Genomic DNA, 19,013 nt, shown 5'->3' with positions numbered 1-19,013 from the left:
AAATCTAAAAACCTGTTTTTGCTTTGTCATTATGGGGTATTGTGTGTAGATTGAGAGAAAAAAACAAAATGTTTAATCAATTTTAGAATAAGGCTGTAACCTGACAATGTGGGAAAAAATCAAGGGGTCTGAATACTTTCCGAAAGCACTGTATAAGCAATTTGAAATTATTTTTACTTTCGATACTTAAGTATATTTTTGCAATTCCATTTACTTTTGATACTTAAGTATATTTAAAACCAAGTACTTTTAGACTTTTACTCAAGTAGTATTTTACTGGGTGACTTTTACTTGAGTCATTTTTTATTAAGGTATCTTTCCCTTTACTGAAGTATGACAATTTGTAACTTTTTCCACCACTGTTGCTACATGACTACACTACATCACAGACACTCACACTCAAGTTGAGCATTTCCTGTATGCTTGACTATTGTGGAGTCATGAAGTGATATGTGATGCTGTTTTTGGAGCTTATGTCAGACATAATTTTTTACCATATATGGCTATACCTCTTGGTTATATTTAGCAGGGGTCTCCTTTATACAGTCCTTTCCCAGTAGGTAGCTTGGCTTCTACTAAGCTGAGAGCCATCCTCTACTGATTCTGTGGAGGGTTGTAGTAGTTCCATCCCACCTGTCACATTTGTGCACTGTGTCTAGGGTTTACCGAGAATGGTGCAACAAACAAAAAACAGTGGCAGTCCTGTGGGTGAAAACAGCTCGTTGATGAGAGCGGTCGAAGGAGAAAGGCAAGAATCGTGCAAGCTAACAGGCGGGCCACAAACAGACAAATAACGGCGCAGTATAACAAGTGGTGTGCAGAACGGCATCTCGGAACGCACAACTCATCTGTCCTTGTCACGGATGGGCTATTGCAGCAGATGACCACACCAGGTTCCACTCCTATCAACTAAAATCAAGAAGAAGCGGTGGGCACGCGATCACCAACACTGGACAATTGAGGAGTGGAAAAATATTGCCTGGTCCGACGAATCCCGGTTCCTGTTGCATCATGCTGATGGCAGAGTCAGGACTTGGTGTAAGCAGCATGAGTCCATGGCCCCATCCAGCCTGGTGTACTGGTGTGTGGGAAATGTTTTCCTGGCACTTGTTAGGTCCCTTAATACCAATTGCGCAACGAACATTTCCAACACCTTGTAAGGCAAGTGGGAAGTGGGGGGGGGTATGCCCTGGTTTTAGATGGGTGTACCTAATCAACTGGCTTGTGTGTTTGCGTGTTGTGTATTCTTTGTAAACATGCTGTGGCACTCTGTCTCATCCGTCAATCCATATGGCAGACCGAGGCAGGCACACCCGCTTGTGGCTATTCAGTTCATGGCCACACTTCTCAACACACTCACTTTTAGAGGGTGTCACAATACAGAGACCTTAATAGAAACAGATCCTCATTTCAGGATCCCCTGATGAATTTGAGTGCTGTTTTTTTTTCACCACATAAACCAACCCACACGGTGAGTGCCTACTTCCTGAAAGTGAAAAGATTTTTCAAATTTCTCTATCACCTTTTGGACACACATGTCAAACACCACCACCACTGCAGAAGCTCCAACCTATCCAAAATGTGTGCTCTCTGGTGCCCCCTCCAGGTCTGTCAGAGGAGTGCAGGGTGCAGACCCCGGCCTTCACAGATGCGATGCGACTCCACAGGCAGGCTCAGGGACACTACGGCACCTGGGACATGATGTGTGGAGGGCCACCACAGGTGAGAGGAACACTATAGAGCTGGCTCTAGCTCTTGAGGACTTTGTTACATTTAGTCAATCGCATTTCATTTGAATGTATTCTGAATTAGTGATGCTAACACCTTGCAGTATATGTACTGTATTCAAGATCGCTAACCAAAGTTCAGGAGCAATCTTACAGCAGGTCATTCCCGGCCTTAGCTAAACCTCGAGTGGTCAGTGGCCATGATGGATGTCAGTCAGGCAGCCAGTGTGTATTTCACAGCTGTTTGTTGAGGATTGACTGTTTATCTGAGAGTACACGTGGAAGGAGAAAACTCTTCTCCTTGAGAAAACAGTGTAGAGAACATGTTGTACCTCACCACCTCCCTCTGTCAGTGATGCCAGACTTCTGCTCCTCTGGGTGGGGTCTCCCCTAAAAGAGCTCCATTTCTAGCTCCATTTCACTCATATTTTTCCCCCGATTATCATCAACACTTCCCACTGTCGACCTGTTTGTGCCTACTGTGGGACTGGGAGTGTTTGTTTTGCTTGCTACCATTGTAAAGGTACAAGTAGGGACTAAGGGGTGTCATTCCCTGAGTCAAATCACTCTGGTTTCACTTGATAAAGTATTGCAGTGTAAAGGTAATAGGGTGCCATTTGGGACGGGACACTGTTACTCTGTGAAGTCCTGAAGTGATCACACTTACTCAGTAGAAATGAGACACTAAACTTTAAAGGGGTCCAAGTGTTGGGCATTAGACAGTAGATCTGCATCCGAAATTGCACTGTATTCCCTATATAGTGCACCCTAAACTGGCCCTGGCCAAAATTAGTCCACTATAGGGAATAGGGTGCTATTCAGACAGGCACCCAAGATTTATCATGTCAATATCATGGCCCTGTGTACACTGAACAAAACTATAAATGCAACATGTAAAGTGTTGGTCACATGTTTCATGAGCTGAAATAAAAGACGCCAGAAATGTTACATATGCACAAGAAGCTTATTTCTCTCAAGTTTTGGGAACAAATTTGTTTACATCCCTGTTAGTGAGCATTTCTCCTTTGCCAAGATAATCCATCCACCTGACAGGTGTGGCATATCAAGAAGCTGATTAAACAGCATGATCATTACACAGGTGCACCTTGTGCTGGGGACAATAAAAGGCCACTCTAAAATGTGCAGTTTTGTCACACAACACAATGCCATAGATGTCTCAAGTTTTGAGGGAGCGTGCAATTGACATGCTGACTGCAGGAATGTCCCCCAGAGCTGTTGACAGATAATTTAATGTTAATTTCTCTACCATACGCCGCCTCCAATGTCTTTTTAGAGAATTTGGCAGTACGTCCATCCGGCCTTACAACCGCAGACCACATGTATGGCAATGTTGTGAACAGAGTGCCCCATGGTGGCAGTGAAGTTATGGCATGGGAAGGCATAAGCTACAGACAACAAACTTTAATTGCATTTTATCGATGGCAATTTGAATGCACAGAGATACCGCGACGAGATCCTGAGGCCCATTGTCGTGCCATTCATCCGCTGCCATCCCCTTATGTTTCAGCATGATAATGCACGGCCCCAAGTCGCAAGGATCTGTTCATAATTCCTGGAAGCTGAAAATGTCCCAGTTCTTCGATGGCCTGCATACTCACCAGACATGTCACCCATTTAGTATGTTTTGGATGCTCTGGATCGACGCGTACGACAGTGTGTTCCAGTTCCAGCCAATATCCAACAACTTCACACAACTTCGCCATTGAAGAGGAGTGGGACAACATTCCACAGGCCACAATCAACAGCCTGATCAACTCTATGTGAAGGAGATGCATGAGGCAAATGGTGGTCACACCAGATACTGGCTGGTTTTATGGTCCACTCCCCTACCTTTTTTTAAAGGTATCTGTGACCAACAGATGCATATCTATATCATGTGAAATCCACAGATTAGGGCCTAATGAATTTATTTCAGTTGAATGATTTCATTATATGATCTGTAACTCAGTAAAATTAGAAATTGTTGCATGTTGCGTTTTATGTTTGCTCAGTATAATAACAGCTGTCCTGGAAGGACTAATAATGAGTTTCTAGCTTACGTAGCATTAGTTGCACCAGAGCATCACAGGCATCCTAAAATAGGAACTGTACCTCACCAACAACACAGTAGTTTTATATGGACATCTATGCTCAAGGAAAACATCTTCTGCATGTCATGTATCTAGCCACTCTGTTCAGCTCCAATATGCTGCCTGGACCGCATTGAGACGTTATTCAATTAGGTCTAAAGCAGAGTGGGCCAAGTCAAGCCCTGGTCCAAGCATATTCAATTAAAACACGTGAGTTATGGTTGTGTAATCTGCAGCCAAGACCACTGCACCTTTAGATGATACTGACTGAATGCTGTGTTTAATATTTAGATCTTATTTATACCCTGAATTATTTTCCATTTAATGGAAATGGAGAACTGGCCCTCTGACAAACCCACTCCCAGCAGATTTATGCGTGTTGGGCTTCTTTGGAGTGTGTGAGTATTTTACTGCATTTTAGAGAGAAAATAGTATTTCATGAAGTTGTGGGTGCTGAGACAATTAGGGAGACAATACCATAGCACTGAATACATATGATATTACAGTTTTTAATTCAGTTGACTTTTCACAGAACAATCTATTACACGACCTTTAAACTATTTGGTGTTGTTTTGATAGGTATTGTATGGTACCTTGTATTGGGAACGGCACCTTACTCATACATTTAGTTATTATTATGTTTTGTAGAGGAGCCACATAATGCTGTTTCTCATTGTAGTGCTTCAACATCACTGCCCTCTTTCCCACTTCCATGTACTAAATCCTCTGAATCACACACCACTCAACCCATTCATATGGGTGACTCAGAAGTTGTTCCTGCACTCCATAGGTTGAGTTGTGTGTTTGTTGCCGTTTGAAGTGTCACAACTGTGACACAACACCATGTCATTTTCTCTGTTGTGGAAACACCTGACTCATTCAGCTTCTCTGAAGTCTTATTCTTTTACTTAATGCCAAGTTTTGCCAACCACTAGTTACTCCTCTGGGTTATTTATAGAGACACCTCCTACACACTTTAAAACTTCTTATGGCTGCAGGGGCAGTATTGAGTAGCTTGGATGAAAAGGTGCCCAGAGTAAACTGCCTGCTCCTCAGTCCCAGTTGCTAATATATGCATATTATTATTAGTATTGGATAGAAAACACTCTGAAGTTTCTAAAACTGTTTGAATGATGTCTGTGAGTATAACAGAACTCATATGGCAGGCAAAAACCTGAGAAAAAAATCCAACCAGGAAGTGGGTAATCTGAGGTTTGTAGGTTTTCAAGTCATCGCCTATCGAATACACAGTGGGATATGGGTCAGTTTGCACTTCCTACGGCTTTCACTAGATGTCAACAGTCTGTAGAACCTTGTCTGATGCCTCTACTGTGAAGTGGGGCCGAAGGAGACAGGAATGGGTAAGGTCTGCCATGAGCTGACCATGCTCGTTCACATGAGGGAGCTCTGTTCCATTGCACTTCTGAAGACAATGGAATTCTCCGGTTGGAACATTATTGAAGATTCATGTTACAAACATCCTAAAGATTGATTCAATACATCGTTTGACATGTTTCTACTGACTGTGACGGAACTTTTTGACATTTCGTCTGCTTTTAGTGAACGTGCTTCGTGACTTTGGATTTGTTTACCAAACACGCTAACAAAAGTAGCTATTTGGACATAAATGATGGACWTTACCGAACAAAACAAACATTTCTTGTGGAAGTGGGAGTCCTGGGAGTGCATTCCGACGAAGATCAGCAAAGATAAGTGAAGATTTATAATGCTATTTATGACTTTTGTTAACTTCACAATTTGGCGGGTAACTGTATGGCTTCCTTTTGTGGCTGAGCGCTGTTCTCAGATTATTGAATATTGTGCTTTTGCCGTAAAGCTTTTTTGAAATCTGATACAGCGGTTGCATTAAGAACAAGTTTATCTTTAATTCTATGTAAAACATGTATCTTTCATCAAAGTTTATGATGAGTATTTMTGTTATTTGATGTGGCTCTCTGCAATTTCTCCGGATATTTTGGAGGCATTTCTGAACATGGCGCCAATGTAAACTGAGGTTTTTGGATATAAATATGAACTTTATCGAACAAAACATATGTATTGTGTAACATGAAGTCCTATGAGTGTCATCTGATGAAGATCATCAAAGGTTAGTGATTAATTTTATCTTTATTTCTGCTTTTTGTGACAAATGGCTGTGTTTTTCAGTGATTTTGCGGTGACCTAACATAATAATTTGTGGTGCTTTCGCTGTAAAGCCTTTTTGAAATCGGACACTGTGGTGGGATTAACAAGAAGTTTATCTTTAAAATGGTGGGAAATACTTGTATGCTTGAGGAATTTTAATTATGAGATTTCTGTTGTTTGAATTGGGCGCCCTGCACTTTCACTCGCTGTTGTCATATCGATCCCGTTAATGGGATTGCAGCCCTAAGAAGAGTGTGTAAGTGATAATGCATAAAGTGTTTGCTTTTGTCTCCACCGTGTGTGTGTGTGTGTGTGTGTGTGTGTGTGTGTGTAGATCCTAGCCAACCTAGTGATGGAGACCCTCCATCCAGAGTTGAGGAATCTGATTGGTCCTCGTCTAAAGGGGAAGATACAACAGCGACAGAGGAACTGGATGCTGGTGAGTTGTTGTCCTTCCTACATGCTCCACTGTGTTCTTTCCTAGAACCTGGAGTTTACCCCGACCACATGTTAAGTTTTTCCCATTCAGGTCACATAGTCAGGAAAACTCCTGAACCTACCATTCCTAACCACATTGCTGATTGCGCCGGCGTCCCAAATGTTACCCTATTCCCTACAGAGTGAATTTACACTACGATAGATTCCCGAGAGAAATCTGAAAAAATACCCGCGGCTAGATGTATTACAATAGTGTAAAGACTAGAATCTTGATTCATTTTTTACATCTCTTACGCCACCTCCTCGTGCGAGACTGCCCCCGCAAAGCAGTTAATGTAAACAAAATAGTATCCAAGAGAAATGTTTGCCCCTATAGTAAAAATCTTAATAGCAGAGCAATGTTTTTAAAACAGCTGAAATGTATAGACATTTACCTTATACTTTAGACTTGTTTTATATATGTTTTACCTGGAATTGCTGTAATAGCCTGTTACTCTCAAATGGTCGCTGTAGCTTTAAGGGAATCTCAGAACACAGCAGGCAGGAACTGCAAGCAGCATCTCCCCAGTGAATTACCAACATTTACAGGCGCAATGAAACATTTTTAATGTAATGATTTGCATGATATTAGTCAAATGAAGTCTGGTTTGTTGTAAGTTAACTTCAATACGCTAAAGTTGTAGCTAATGTAAGCCTAAATGCTATGTGAACCCTTTGGAATTACCTGGATTTCTACATAAATTGGTCATCAAATTTCATCTGATCTTCATCCAATCAATGAGACGAGATTGGAGATGTTGGTTAGAGCTGTCCTGCCCTATAAAAAACAATCACAAAGTTTGAGTTTGCTATTCACAAGAAGCATTGCCTGATGTGAACCATGCCTCGAACAAAATAGATCTCAGAAGACCTAAGATTAAGAATTGTTGACTTGCATAAAGCTGGAAAGGGTTTACAATAGTATCTCTAAAAGCCTTGATGTTCATCAGTCCATGGTAAAACACATTGTTTATAAATGGAGAAAGTTCAGCACTGTTGCTACTCTCCCTATGAGTGGCCGTCCTGCAAAGATGACTGCAAGAGCACAATGCAGAATGCTAAATGAGGTTAAGAAGAATCCTAGTGTCCGCTAAAGACTTACAGAAATCTCTGGAACATGCTAACATCTCTGTTGACAAGTCTACGATACATAAAACACTAAACAAGAATGGTGTTCATGGGAGGATACCACAGAAGAAGCCACTGCTGTCCAAATAAAACATTGCTGCACGTCTGAAGTTTGCAAAAGTGCACGTGGATGTTCCACAGCGCTACTGGCAAAGTATTCTGTGGACAAATTAAACTAAAGTTGAGTTGTTTGTAAGGAACACACAACACCAACATCAAAACCTCATCCCAACTGTAAAGTATGGTGGAGGGCGCATCATGGTTTGGGCTGCTTTGCTGCCTCAGGGCCTGGACAGCTTGCTATCATAAACTTCGGAATTCATTCTTCCGTTGATCAAGACATTTTGCAGGAGCATGTTAGGCTATCTGTCCACAAATTGAAGCTCAACAGAAGTTGGGTGATGCAACATGACAACAACCCAAAACACAGAATTAAATCAACAATAGAATGGCTTGAACAGAAGAAAATACGTATTCTGGAGTGGCCCAGTCAGTCCTGACCTCAACCGATTGAGATGCTGTGGCATGACCTCGAGAGCAGTTCACACCAGACATCCCTAGAATATTGCTGATCTGAAACAGTTTTGTAAAGAGGAATGGTCCAAAATTTCTCCTGACCATTGTGCAGGTCTGATCCACAACTACAGAAAACATTTGGTTGAGGTTATTGCTGCCAAAGGAGGGTCAACCAGTTATTAAATCCAAGGGTTCACATACTTTTTCCACCCTGCACTGTGAATGTTTACACAGTATGTTGAATAAAGATATGAAAACGTATAATTGGTTGTGTGCTCGTTTAAGCAAACTGTTTGTCTATTGTTGTGACCTAGCTGAAGATCAGATCAAATGTAATGACCAATTTATGCAGAAATCCAGGTATTTCCAAAGGGCTCACATACCTTTTCTTGCCACTGTATGGTTCAGCTAATGTTATGGGCCCTGGTCAAATGGTCCTCATCCCAAATGGCACCCTAAATAGTGCATTACATTTGACATGCCTACATAGTGCACTAGCTATGGGCCACAGTCAAAAGTAGTGCACTATGTAGGGAATAGGGTGCCATTTGGGATGCAGGGAGTGTGTTCAACCTCTCGCTCTCTCCCCCTCTACAGATCTCTGAGGCGGTGTATAAGCAGGTGTTGTCTCAGACCCAGGCTCAGTATGAGGCTTTAGTCCAGGCCTGTGAGGTTCAGACATCCCGTCTAGACGCAGTGTTACGCACAGACATGGACCAGATAATCACATCCAAGGAACACGTCAGCGGCAAGATCCGCGGTGAGAGACATGCACACACGGCACCCATAGAAAACACTCCTTACTGATATGTAGACTTCATCCAAATCGGAACTAAAAGAGATCCTAATCAAATCACACTGTATTAGTTCTCTCAACGATTGTACTTCTGCAGTCTTAGCGTCTGTAATGTCCATTGTTAGAGTGCCTACCGTGTGTCACTTCTAGTGGTTTTGGTTTGTTGAGTGCAGAGCTAAGGGCTTATTGGCACAGTAAAGCAGTAAGACCAGTTACTGGTTACATCCCAAATGTCACCCTATTCTCTACATAGTGTACTACTTTTGACCAGAGCCTTATGGGCCCTGGTCAAAAGAAGTGCACTATATAGGGAATAGCGTGGCATTTGGGATGCGCTCATTGAGTAACACTAAAGTATTAGACTATGGCATCATGTTACTGGTGAATTTCTATGGACAATTGCCACCAGAGGGATCCTGTACTGTAACTGACCCTCCCTTTCCCTCTCACATTTCAAACTTCTACTCTGTTTCTTTACTCTCCCACTTTCTCTCTCTCATCCCTTACTCCCATCTCTCTCTTTCTTTACCTTAGCGCTCTCTCTCGTCTGCCTGCCTGCTTGTTTTAACCATAAAGCATCTTTCACTATTTTATTCTAGCACTGTCACCATTCCACCTAAAAAGAAAAAGGGCACTTTTTTTTTTTTTCTTTCTTGTGTTTTGTTTCCCATGGAGCCAATGTTGAAAGACTGCATTCCTTAGATGTCACTGGAGTCCAATGTTCACTTTATACCACTGGTACACTTAAGACCGGGCTCAGGGCTCACAGGTCCACTATGTGATGGAGGAGCGGCATCTATTTAGGAACTTTAAATGTCTTTGAACTTTCGATTTGGTTTAACGTTGGACCAGAGCAAACTAACCAGAGCTAGCTAACAGGCTTGTGTCTGCAGAGCAGCACTAAAATTAAAAACACGTCTTACCTTTTTGTAGTTCATAAATCCAATGTGAAACATGATAACTATAGTATACTTAACTAGCATTGAAAAAAGTTAATACATTCTTTTAAACATCTCTCCCTAATTTCTGAATCACGATTGTAACGTTGTCAGGAGGCCACAGTAATCTATGTAACGTTGTCAGGAGGCTACAGTAACCTATGTAACGTTGTCAGGAGGCTACATAATCATGTAACGTCGTCAGGAGGCTACAGTAACTATGTAACGTTGTCAGGAGGCTACAGTAATCTCGTAACGTTGTCAGGAGGCTACAGTAATCTATGTAACGTTGTCAGGAGGCTACAGTAACCTTGTAATGTTGTCAGGAGGCTACAGTAATCTATGTAACGTTGTCAGGAGGCTACAGTAACCTATGTAACGTTGTCAGGAGGCTACAGTAATCTATGTAACATTGTCAGGAGGCTACAGTAACCTATGTAACATTGTCAGGAGGCTACAGTAACCTATGTAACTTTGTCAGGAGGCTACAGTAACGTTGTCAGGAAGCTACAGTAACCTATGTAACATTGTCAGGAGGCTACAGTAACCTATGTAACTTTGTCAGGGGCTACAGTAACCTATGTAACTTTGTCAGGAGGCTACAGTAACGTTGTCAGGAAGCTACAGTAACCTATGTAACGTCGTCAGGAGGCTACAGTAACCTATGTAACATTGTCAGGAGGCTACAGTAACCTATGTAACTTTGTCAGGAGGCTACAGTAACGTTGTCAGGAAGCTACAGTAACCTATGTATCGTTGTCAGGAGGCTACAGTAATCTATGTAACGTTGTCAGGAGGCTACAGTAACCTATGTAACATTGTCAGGAGGCTACAGTAATCTATGTAACATTGTCAGGAGGCTACAGTAACCTATGAACGTTGTCAGGAGGCACAGTAACCTATGTAACGTTGTCAGGAGGCTACAGTAATCTATGTAACGTTGTCAGGAGGCTACAGTAACCTATGTAACGTTGTCAGGAGGCTACAGTAACCTATGTAATGTTGTCAGGAGGCTACAGTAACCTATGTAACATTGTCAGGAGGCTACAGTAACCTATGTAACGTTGTCAGGAGGCTACAGTAACCTATGTAACGTTGTCAGAGGCTACAGTAATCTATGTAAGGTTGTCAGGAGGCTACAGTAACCTATGTAACGTTGTCAGGAGGCTACAGTAATCTATGTAACGTTGTCAGGAGGCTACAGTAACCTATGTAACGTTGTCAGGAGGCTACAGTAACCTATGTAACGTTGTCAGGAGGCTACAAGTAATCTATGTAAGGTTGTCAGGAGGCTACAGTAACCTATGTAACGTTGTCAGGAGGCTACAGTAATCTATGTAACGTTGTCAGGAGGCTACAGTAACCTATGTAACGTTGTCAGGAGGCTACAGTATCTACGTAACGTTGTCAGGAGCTACAGTAATCTAGTTAACGTTGTCAGGAGGCTACAGTAATCTATGTAATGTTTGTCAAGGAGGCTACAGTAACCTATGTAACGTTGTCAGGAGGCTACAGTAATCTATGTAACGTCGTCAGGAGGCTACAGTAACCTATGTAACGTTGTCAGGAGGCTACAGTAATCTACGTAACGTTGTCAGGAGGCTACAGTAATCTATGTAATGTTGTCAGGAGGCTACAGTAACCTATGTAACGTCGTCAGGAGGCTACAGTAACCTATGTAACGTTGTCAGGAGGCTACAGTAAATCTACGTAACGTTGTCAGGAGGCTACAGTAATCTATGTAACGTTGTCAGGAGGCTACAGTAACCTATGTAATGTTGTCAGGAGGCTACAGTAATCTATGTAACGTTGTCAGGAGGCTACAGTAACTATGTAACGTTGTCAGGAGGCTACAGTAATCTATGTAACGTTGTCAGGAGGCTACAGTAACCTATGTAACATTGTCAGGAGCTACAGTAACCTATGTAACATTGTCAGGAGGCTACAGTAACCTATGTAACATTGTCAGGAGGCTACAGTAACGTTGTCAGGAAGCTACAGTAACCTATGTAACGTCGTCAGGAGGCTACAGTAACCTATGTAACATTGTCAGGAGGCTACAGTAACCTATGTAACATTGTCAGGAGGCTACAGTAACCTATGTAACTTTGTCAGGAGGCTACAGTAACGTTGTCAGGAAGCTACAGTAACCTATGTAACGTTGTCAGGAGGCTACAGTAATCTATGTAACGTTGTCAGGAGGCTACAGTAATCTATGTAACGTTGTCAGGAGGCTACAGTAACCTATGTAACATTGTCAGGAGGCTACAGTAACCTATGTAACATTGTCAGGAGGCTACAGTAACTATGTAACGTTGTCAGTAGGCTACAGTAATCTATGTAACATTGTCAGGAGGCTACAGTAATCTATGTAACGTCGTCAGGAGGCTACAGTAATCTATGTAACATTTGTCAGGAGGCTACAGTAATCTATGTAACATTGTCAGGAGGCTACAGTAACCTATGTAACATTGTCAGGAGGCTACAGTAATCTATGTAACATTGTCAGGAGGCTACAGTAACCTATGTAACATTGTCAGGAGGGTACAGTAACCTATGTAACGTTGTCAGGAGGCTACAGTATCTATGTAACGTTTTGTCAGGAGGCTACAGTAACCTATGTAAACATTGTCAGGAGGCTACAGTAACCTATGTAACATTGTCAGGAGGCTACAGTACCTATGTAACATGCAAGCTAGTAATCTATGTCACGTTGTCAGGAGGCTACAGTAATCTATGTAACGTTGTCAGAAGGCTACAGTAACCTATGTAACGTTGTCAGGAGGCTACAGTAATCTAGGTACGTTGTCAGGGAGGCTACAGTAACCTATGTAACGTTGTCAGGAGGCTACAGTAATCTATGTAACGTTGTCAGGAGGCTACAGTAATCTATGTAACGTTGTCAGAGGCTACAGTAATCTATGTAACATTGTCAGGAGGCTACAGTAACCTCTGTAACATTGTCAGGAGGCTACAGTAACCTATGTAACGTTGTCAGGAGGCTACAGTAATCTATGTAACATTGTCAGGAGGCTACAGTAACCTATGTAACGTTGTCAGGAGGCTACAGTAATCTATGTAACGTTGTCAGGAGGCTACAGTAACCTATGTAATGTTGTCAAGAGGCTACAGTAACCTATGTAACATTGTCAGGAGGCTACAGTAACCTATGTAACGTTGTCAGGAGGCTACAGTAATCTATGTAACGTTGTCAGGAGCTAAGTAATCTATGTAACGTTTCAGAAGGCTACAGTAATCTAGGTAACGTTGTCAGGAGGCTACAGTAACTATGTAACGTTGTCAGTAGGCTACAGTAATCTAGGTAACGTTGTCAGGAGGCTACAGTAACCTATGTAACGTTGTCAGTAGCTACAGTAACCTATGTAACGTTGTCAGGAGGCTACAGTAATCTATGTAACGTTGTCAGGAGGCTACAGTAACCTATGTAATCTGTCAGGAGGCTACAGTAACTATGTAACGTTGTCAGGAGGCTACAGTAACCTATGTAACGTTGTCAGGAGGCTACAGTAATCTAGGTAACGTTGTCAGGAGGCTACAGTAACCTATGTAATGTTGTCAGGGGGCTACAGTAATCTATGTAATGTTGTCAGGAGCGCTACAGTAATCTATGTAACGTTGTCAGGAGGCTACAGTAACCTATGTAACGTTGTCAGGAGGCTACAGTAATCTAGTAACGTTGTCAGGAGGCTACAGTAACCTATGTAACGTTGTCAGGAGGCTACAGTAATCTAGGTCGTTGTCAGGAGGCTACAGTAACTATGTAACGTTGTCAGGAGGCTACAGTAATCTATGTATCGTTGTCAGGAGGCTACAGTAACCTATGTAACGTTGTCAGGAGGCTACAGTAACCTATGTAACGTTGTCAGGAGGCTACAGTAATCTAGGTAACGTTGTCAGGAGCACAGTAACCTAGTATCGTTGTCAGGAGGCTAGAGTAATCTATGTAACGTTGTCAGGAGGCTACAGTAATCTATGTAACGTTGTCAGTAGGCTACAGTAACCTATGTAACGTTGTCAGGAGGCTACAGTAATCTAGGTAACGTTGTCAGGAGGCTACAGTAACCTATGTATCGTTGTCAGGAGGCTAGAGTAATCTATGTAACGTTGTCAGGAGGCTACAGTAACCATGTAACGTTGTCAGTAGGCTACAGTAACCTATGTAACGTTGTCAGGAGGCTACAGTAATCTATGTAACATTGTCAGGAGGCTACAGTAATCTATGTAACGTTGTCAGGAGGCTACAGTAATCTATGTAACGTTGTCAGGAGGCTACAGTAACCTATGTAACGTGTCAGGAGGCTACAGTAATCTATGTAACATTGTCAGGAGCTACAGTAACCTATGTAACGTTGTCAGGAGGCTACAGTAACCTATGTAAGGTGTCAGTAGGCTACAGTAACCTATGTAAGTTGTCAGTAGGCTACAGAAATCTATGTAACGTTGTCAGTAGGCTACAGTAACCTATGTAACGTTGTCAGTAGGCTACAGTAACCTACGTAACGTTGTCAGGAGGCTCAGTAATCTATGTAATGTGTCAGGAGGCTACAGTAATCTATGTATCGTTGTCAGGAGGCTAGAGTAATCTATGTAACGTTGTCAGGAGCTACAGTAACCTATGTAATGTTGTCAGGAGGCTCAGTAATCTATGTATCGTTGTCAGGAGGCTAGAGTAATCTATGTAACGTTGTCAGGAGGCTACAGTAATCTATGTAACGTTGTCAGGAGGCTACAGTAACCTATGTAAGTTGTCAGGAGGCTACAGTAACCTATGTAATGTTGTCAGGAGGCTACAGTAATCTATGTATCGTTGTCAGGAGGCTAGAGTAATCTATGTAACGTTGTCAGGAGGCTACAGTAATCTATGTAACGTTGTCAGGAGGCTACAGTAATCTATTAATGTTGTCAGGAGGCTACAGTAATCTATGTACGTTGTCAGGAGCTACAGTAACCTATGTAATGTTGTCAGGAGGCTACAGTAATCTATGTAACGTTGTCAGGAGGCTACAGTAACCTATGTAACGTTGTCAGGAAGGCTACAGTAACCTATGTAATGTTGTCAGGAGGCTACAGTAATCTATGTACGTTGTCAGGAGGCTACAGTAATCTATGTAACGTTGTCAGGAGGCTACAGTAATCTATGTAACGTTGTCAGGAGCTACAAGTACTCTATGTAATGTTGTCAGGAGGCTACAGTAACCTATGTAACGTTGTTCAGGAGGCACAGTAATCTATGTAATGTTGTCAGGAGGCTACAGTAACTATGTACGTTGTCAGGAGCTACAGTAATCTATGTAATGTTGTCAGGAGGCTACAGTAATCTATGTAACGTTGTCAGGAGGCTACAGTAACCTATGTAATGTTGTCAGGAGGCTACAGTAATCTATGTACGTTGTCAGGAGCTACAGTAATCTATGTAATGTGTCAAGGAGGCTACAGTAACCTATGTAACGTTGTCAGAGGCCACAGTAATCTATGTAATGTTGTCAGGAGGCTACAGTAATCATGTAACGTTGTCAGGAGGCTACAGTAATCTATGTATTGTCAGGAGGCTACAGTAACTCTATGTAAGTGTCAGGAGGCTACCAGTAATCTATGTAATGTTGTAGGAGGCTACAGTAACCTATGTAACGTTGTCAGGAGGCTACAGTAACCTATGTAACGTTGTCAGGAGGCTACAGTAACTCTATGTAATGTTGTCAGGAGGCTACAGTAATCTATGTAACTTTTCAGGAGGCTACAGTAACCATTGTAACGTTGTCAGGAGGCTACAGTAATACTATGTAACGTTGTCAGGAGGCTACAGTAATCTATGTAACGTTGTCAGGAGGCTACAGTAACCTATGTAATGTTGTCAGGAGGCTACAGTAACCTATGTAACGTTGTCAGGAGGCTACAGTAATCTATGTAATGTTGTCAGGAGGCTACAGTAATTAGTAAGTTGTCAGGAGGCTACAGTAATCTATGTATGTTGTCAGGACGGCTACAGTAATCTATGTAACGTTGTCAGGAGGCTACAGTAATCTATGTAATGTTGTCAGGAGGCTACAGTAATCTATGTAACGTTGTCAGGAGGCTACAGTAACTATGTAATGTTGTCAGGAGGCTACAGTAATCTATGTAATGTTGTCAGGAGGCTACAGTAACCTATGTAACGTTGTCAGGAGGCTACAGTAATCTATGTAATGTTGTCAGGAGGCTACAGTAATCTATGTAATGTTGTCAGGAGGCTACAGTTCTATGTAATGTTGTCAGGAGGCTACAGTAACCTATGTAATGTTGTCAGGAGGCTACAGTAATCTATGTAATGTTGTCAGGAGGCTACAAGATCAATCTATGTAACGTTGTCAGGAGGCTACAGTAATCTATGTAATGTTGTCAGGAGGCTACAGTAACCTATGTAACATTGTCAGGAGGCTACAGTAATCTATGTAACGTTGTCAGGAGGCTACAGTAATCTATGCTTCAGTGTGGAGGGGCAGGTAGCCTACACACACACACACCCAGTAGCAAAGATTTCCAGCTGGCAGGCAGATGCTGGAATAAGTTTCTGAGTGACGGAGTGAGGGCTTTGCATAGGCGCTTTGTTAGGATTTTTGTGTGACTGGGAAAAAAATGCCCGGAACGTAAAATAATGTTATTAAACAGTTTCCATGCTTATAATATAACGGCTTTGTTCCAGGAACAGTATAGATCACTTTCGTTTTCAGTTCGAGTTCTGTTTCTCAAATAATGTCATTATTTTGTGTTCTGTTCCCTGAACCTGTTCCCACCCTTGCTTTCCTCCGGACTTTTCAGTCTGATGCCTTTGGGTAAGCCGAGACAAGGCTTTGTGGAATCTAGCTCCAACTTTAAATTATGAAACGCCAACCTTGTACCTTTGTCCTCTGTAGTTGCATGCCTTTCTTTGCAGAAATACATACTTTTTCAATAAACGTTAATCAAATACCGCCACCGACTTTTTCCTTGTTGAGATTCAATTGCCACATGCGCATTTGCGCTGAGTTGAAATCTTAGAGCAACACCAATGAGCAAACAGTTGGTTGTATTTGATTAACGTTTATTAGAAAAGTATGGTTTCAGCAAACAGAGGCACGTAACTACAAAGGTGGCCATTTCATAATTTGTATTTTTTTTTAAGTATTGACCTTGGGCTAATCGATGCAGTCAGAGCTAGATTCCACAAAGCCTGGTCTCGGATCCACTCCATTGGTGAAATTCATCAGAAACTTCCTTCACCATGGAGTGGAGTTTAGGCTGCTAGGTAATGCTCTGGGTAATACTGTGGTCTGGAAGTGTGGGTGTTTACTCTCTACTGACCACCATGGTGACTAACAATACTCCTCCATGTCTCCCCACTCTGTAGCTCTGGTGTTGCCCAGGGCAGAGCAGCTCCTGCGGGTCAGCGTCCAGCCCTTCCTCAGCTCCATCCTGGAGGCCCTGATGGAGCCCACTAGCCGAGGCTTTTCCGAGGTCCGAGACGTCTTCTTCAGAGAGCTGGTGGAGGTCAGCAAGAACACGCTCAACGGAGGGGGCAAGGACAAACTGGCGGAGGTGAGTGGACCACCGGACTGGACACACCAGACGGGTTCGCAGGGACACTGGGGGATTGTCTTTGGTGCCAAGTCCTCATCCCTCTGTCTGTCTTTAACCCACACTCTTTCTCTCGCTCCCCTACCCTTTCTCTCTCTACCTACCCCCACCTCTTTCTCATTCGCTCCCTGTCTCTCCTTCTTTCCCCTCGCCCCTTTCACCATCACTCTCTCAGCACATGGAGAAGATCTCTATGCTGGCGTTCCACCCGGTGAAGATGCAGAGCTGCTATGAGAAGGTGGAGCAGCTGAATCTGGAGGGACTGCAGCAGAGGTTTGATGTGTCAAGCCCCTCCGTGTTCATCCAAAGGGCTCAAATCCTCATGAGAGAGGTGAGACCTTAACCCACAAATCCCACCACCTAGTAGGCATAGTGGGTATGGATGTGCCCTGCCACACCAGACTACCAACACTTTAGTTTTTTGAAGCTCTGATGCTGTGTTCATAACCAAGTGGGAAGGTGGTAATTTCTAGTTGTGAAGTAGTAAATACGAGTTGGATGCATTCACGTGTTTTGAACTTGTTGAGAAACGCTAATTGGCTAATGGCAAACAAATGTGTCAGATCAGTAGGAATGATCAGTAGGAATGTCCCCCCCCCACATGTATCACTTATGTCTTCTCTCCTCTGTAACAGCAAATGGACAATGCTGTGTACACGTTTGAGCATCTGCTCCACCAGAGTCTGGAGGGAAAGGTCCAGGGAGGAGAGGACCTGTGTAAGACCATCCACTGCTGTCAAGACAGAGTGCTTAAGGTTCGTTAGTTAGTCTGAGGGTGGATTAGGATGAAGGCGAATGACTGGATTGATTGAATGGATTAATTGATTGATATAAGAATAGATTGGCCCTCAATACGGTTGCAAAATTCCAGTTACTTTCCAAAAATTCCAAGGTTTTCCCGAAATTCTGGTTGGAGGATTCCAGATTTCCCACCTGATACCGGGAATATTCCAATCGGGAGGCCGGAAAACCTGGGAATTTGGGAAAGTTTATGGAATTTTGCAACCCTTGCCATCACGGATCAAAGAGTCTAAGGTCTTGTGTCTTTATCCCTCTCAGAAATATGACTATGACAGTAGCACGGTACGTAAGAAGTTCTTCAGAGAGGCCCTGCTACAGATCATCATCCCCTACATGCTGAAGCAGCTCTCTCCCACCTTCCATCTGGTGAGGCTCACTGAGTATAGTGATACCCTTCAGACTTTAGCCACCCGTATGGAACCCTATAAACTCTGGTCAAGAGTAGTGCACTATATAGGGACTGGGGTGCCACTTGGGACGTTACCTATGTTGAATGCATTCGTCTGTAACCTCTCATCTCCTACCTCTCAGGACCTCCCTCGCTTCCAGGAGCTGATCTTTGAGGACTTCTCCCAGTTCATTCTGGTGGAGAACGTGTTTGAGGAGGTGGTGCTGCAGTCTGTCACCAAGGACATCATGATGGGTGAGTGGTGGCCACGCATGTGGACACTGGCCTGGCATAGACTAGATAATTGGAGAGATTCACAAAGCATCTCAGAGTACTGAACAAGATTATATGGTCATCTTAGATCAGCAGATCCAGCAGTGCTATTCTGAGGTGATT

At 42.8% G+C, this 19,013-nt stretch overlaps 1 protein-coding gene across 1 annotated transcript in view; it reads left to right on the top strand.

Annotated features, from left to right (window-relative positions):
* Nucleotides 1-19,013, top strand: part of LOC111961699 (protein Niban 2) — a 50,720-nt gene that overhangs the window by 28,904 nt on the left and 2,803 nt on the right. Inside the window, exons 6-13 of the mRNA XM_023984162.2 lie at nucleotides 1,607-1,722; nucleotides 6,297-6,401; nucleotides 8,681-8,843; nucleotides 17,202-17,389; nucleotides 17,604-17,759; nucleotides 18,064-18,183; nucleotides 18,488-18,595; nucleotides 18,761-18,872. Of these exons, the coding sequence (XP_023839930.1) occupies nucleotides 1,607-1,722; nucleotides 6,297-6,401; nucleotides 8,681-8,843; nucleotides 17,202-17,389; nucleotides 17,604-17,759; nucleotides 18,064-18,183; nucleotides 18,488-18,595; nucleotides 18,761-18,872 (1,068 nt within the window). The remainder of the gene's footprint in view (nucleotides 1-1,606; nucleotides 1,723-6,296; nucleotides 6,402-8,680; nucleotides 8,844-17,201; nucleotides 17,390-17,603; nucleotides 17,760-18,063; nucleotides 18,184-18,487; nucleotides 18,596-18,760; nucleotides 18,873-19,013) is intronic.

This window comes from Salvelinus sp. IW2-2015, linkage group LG4q.1:29 (genome assembly GCF_002910315.2).
Source record: "Salvelinus sp. IW2-2015 linkage group LG4q.1:29, ASM291031v2, whole genome shotgun sequence".
NCBI classification, from domain to species: Eukaryota; Metazoa; Chordata; class Actinopteri; order Salmoniformes; family Salmonidae; genus Salvelinus; species Salvelinus sp. IW2-2015.
The sequence above is the reverse complement of the archived record's forward strand: the minus strand, read 5'-3'. Positions and strand labels throughout refer to the sequence as shown.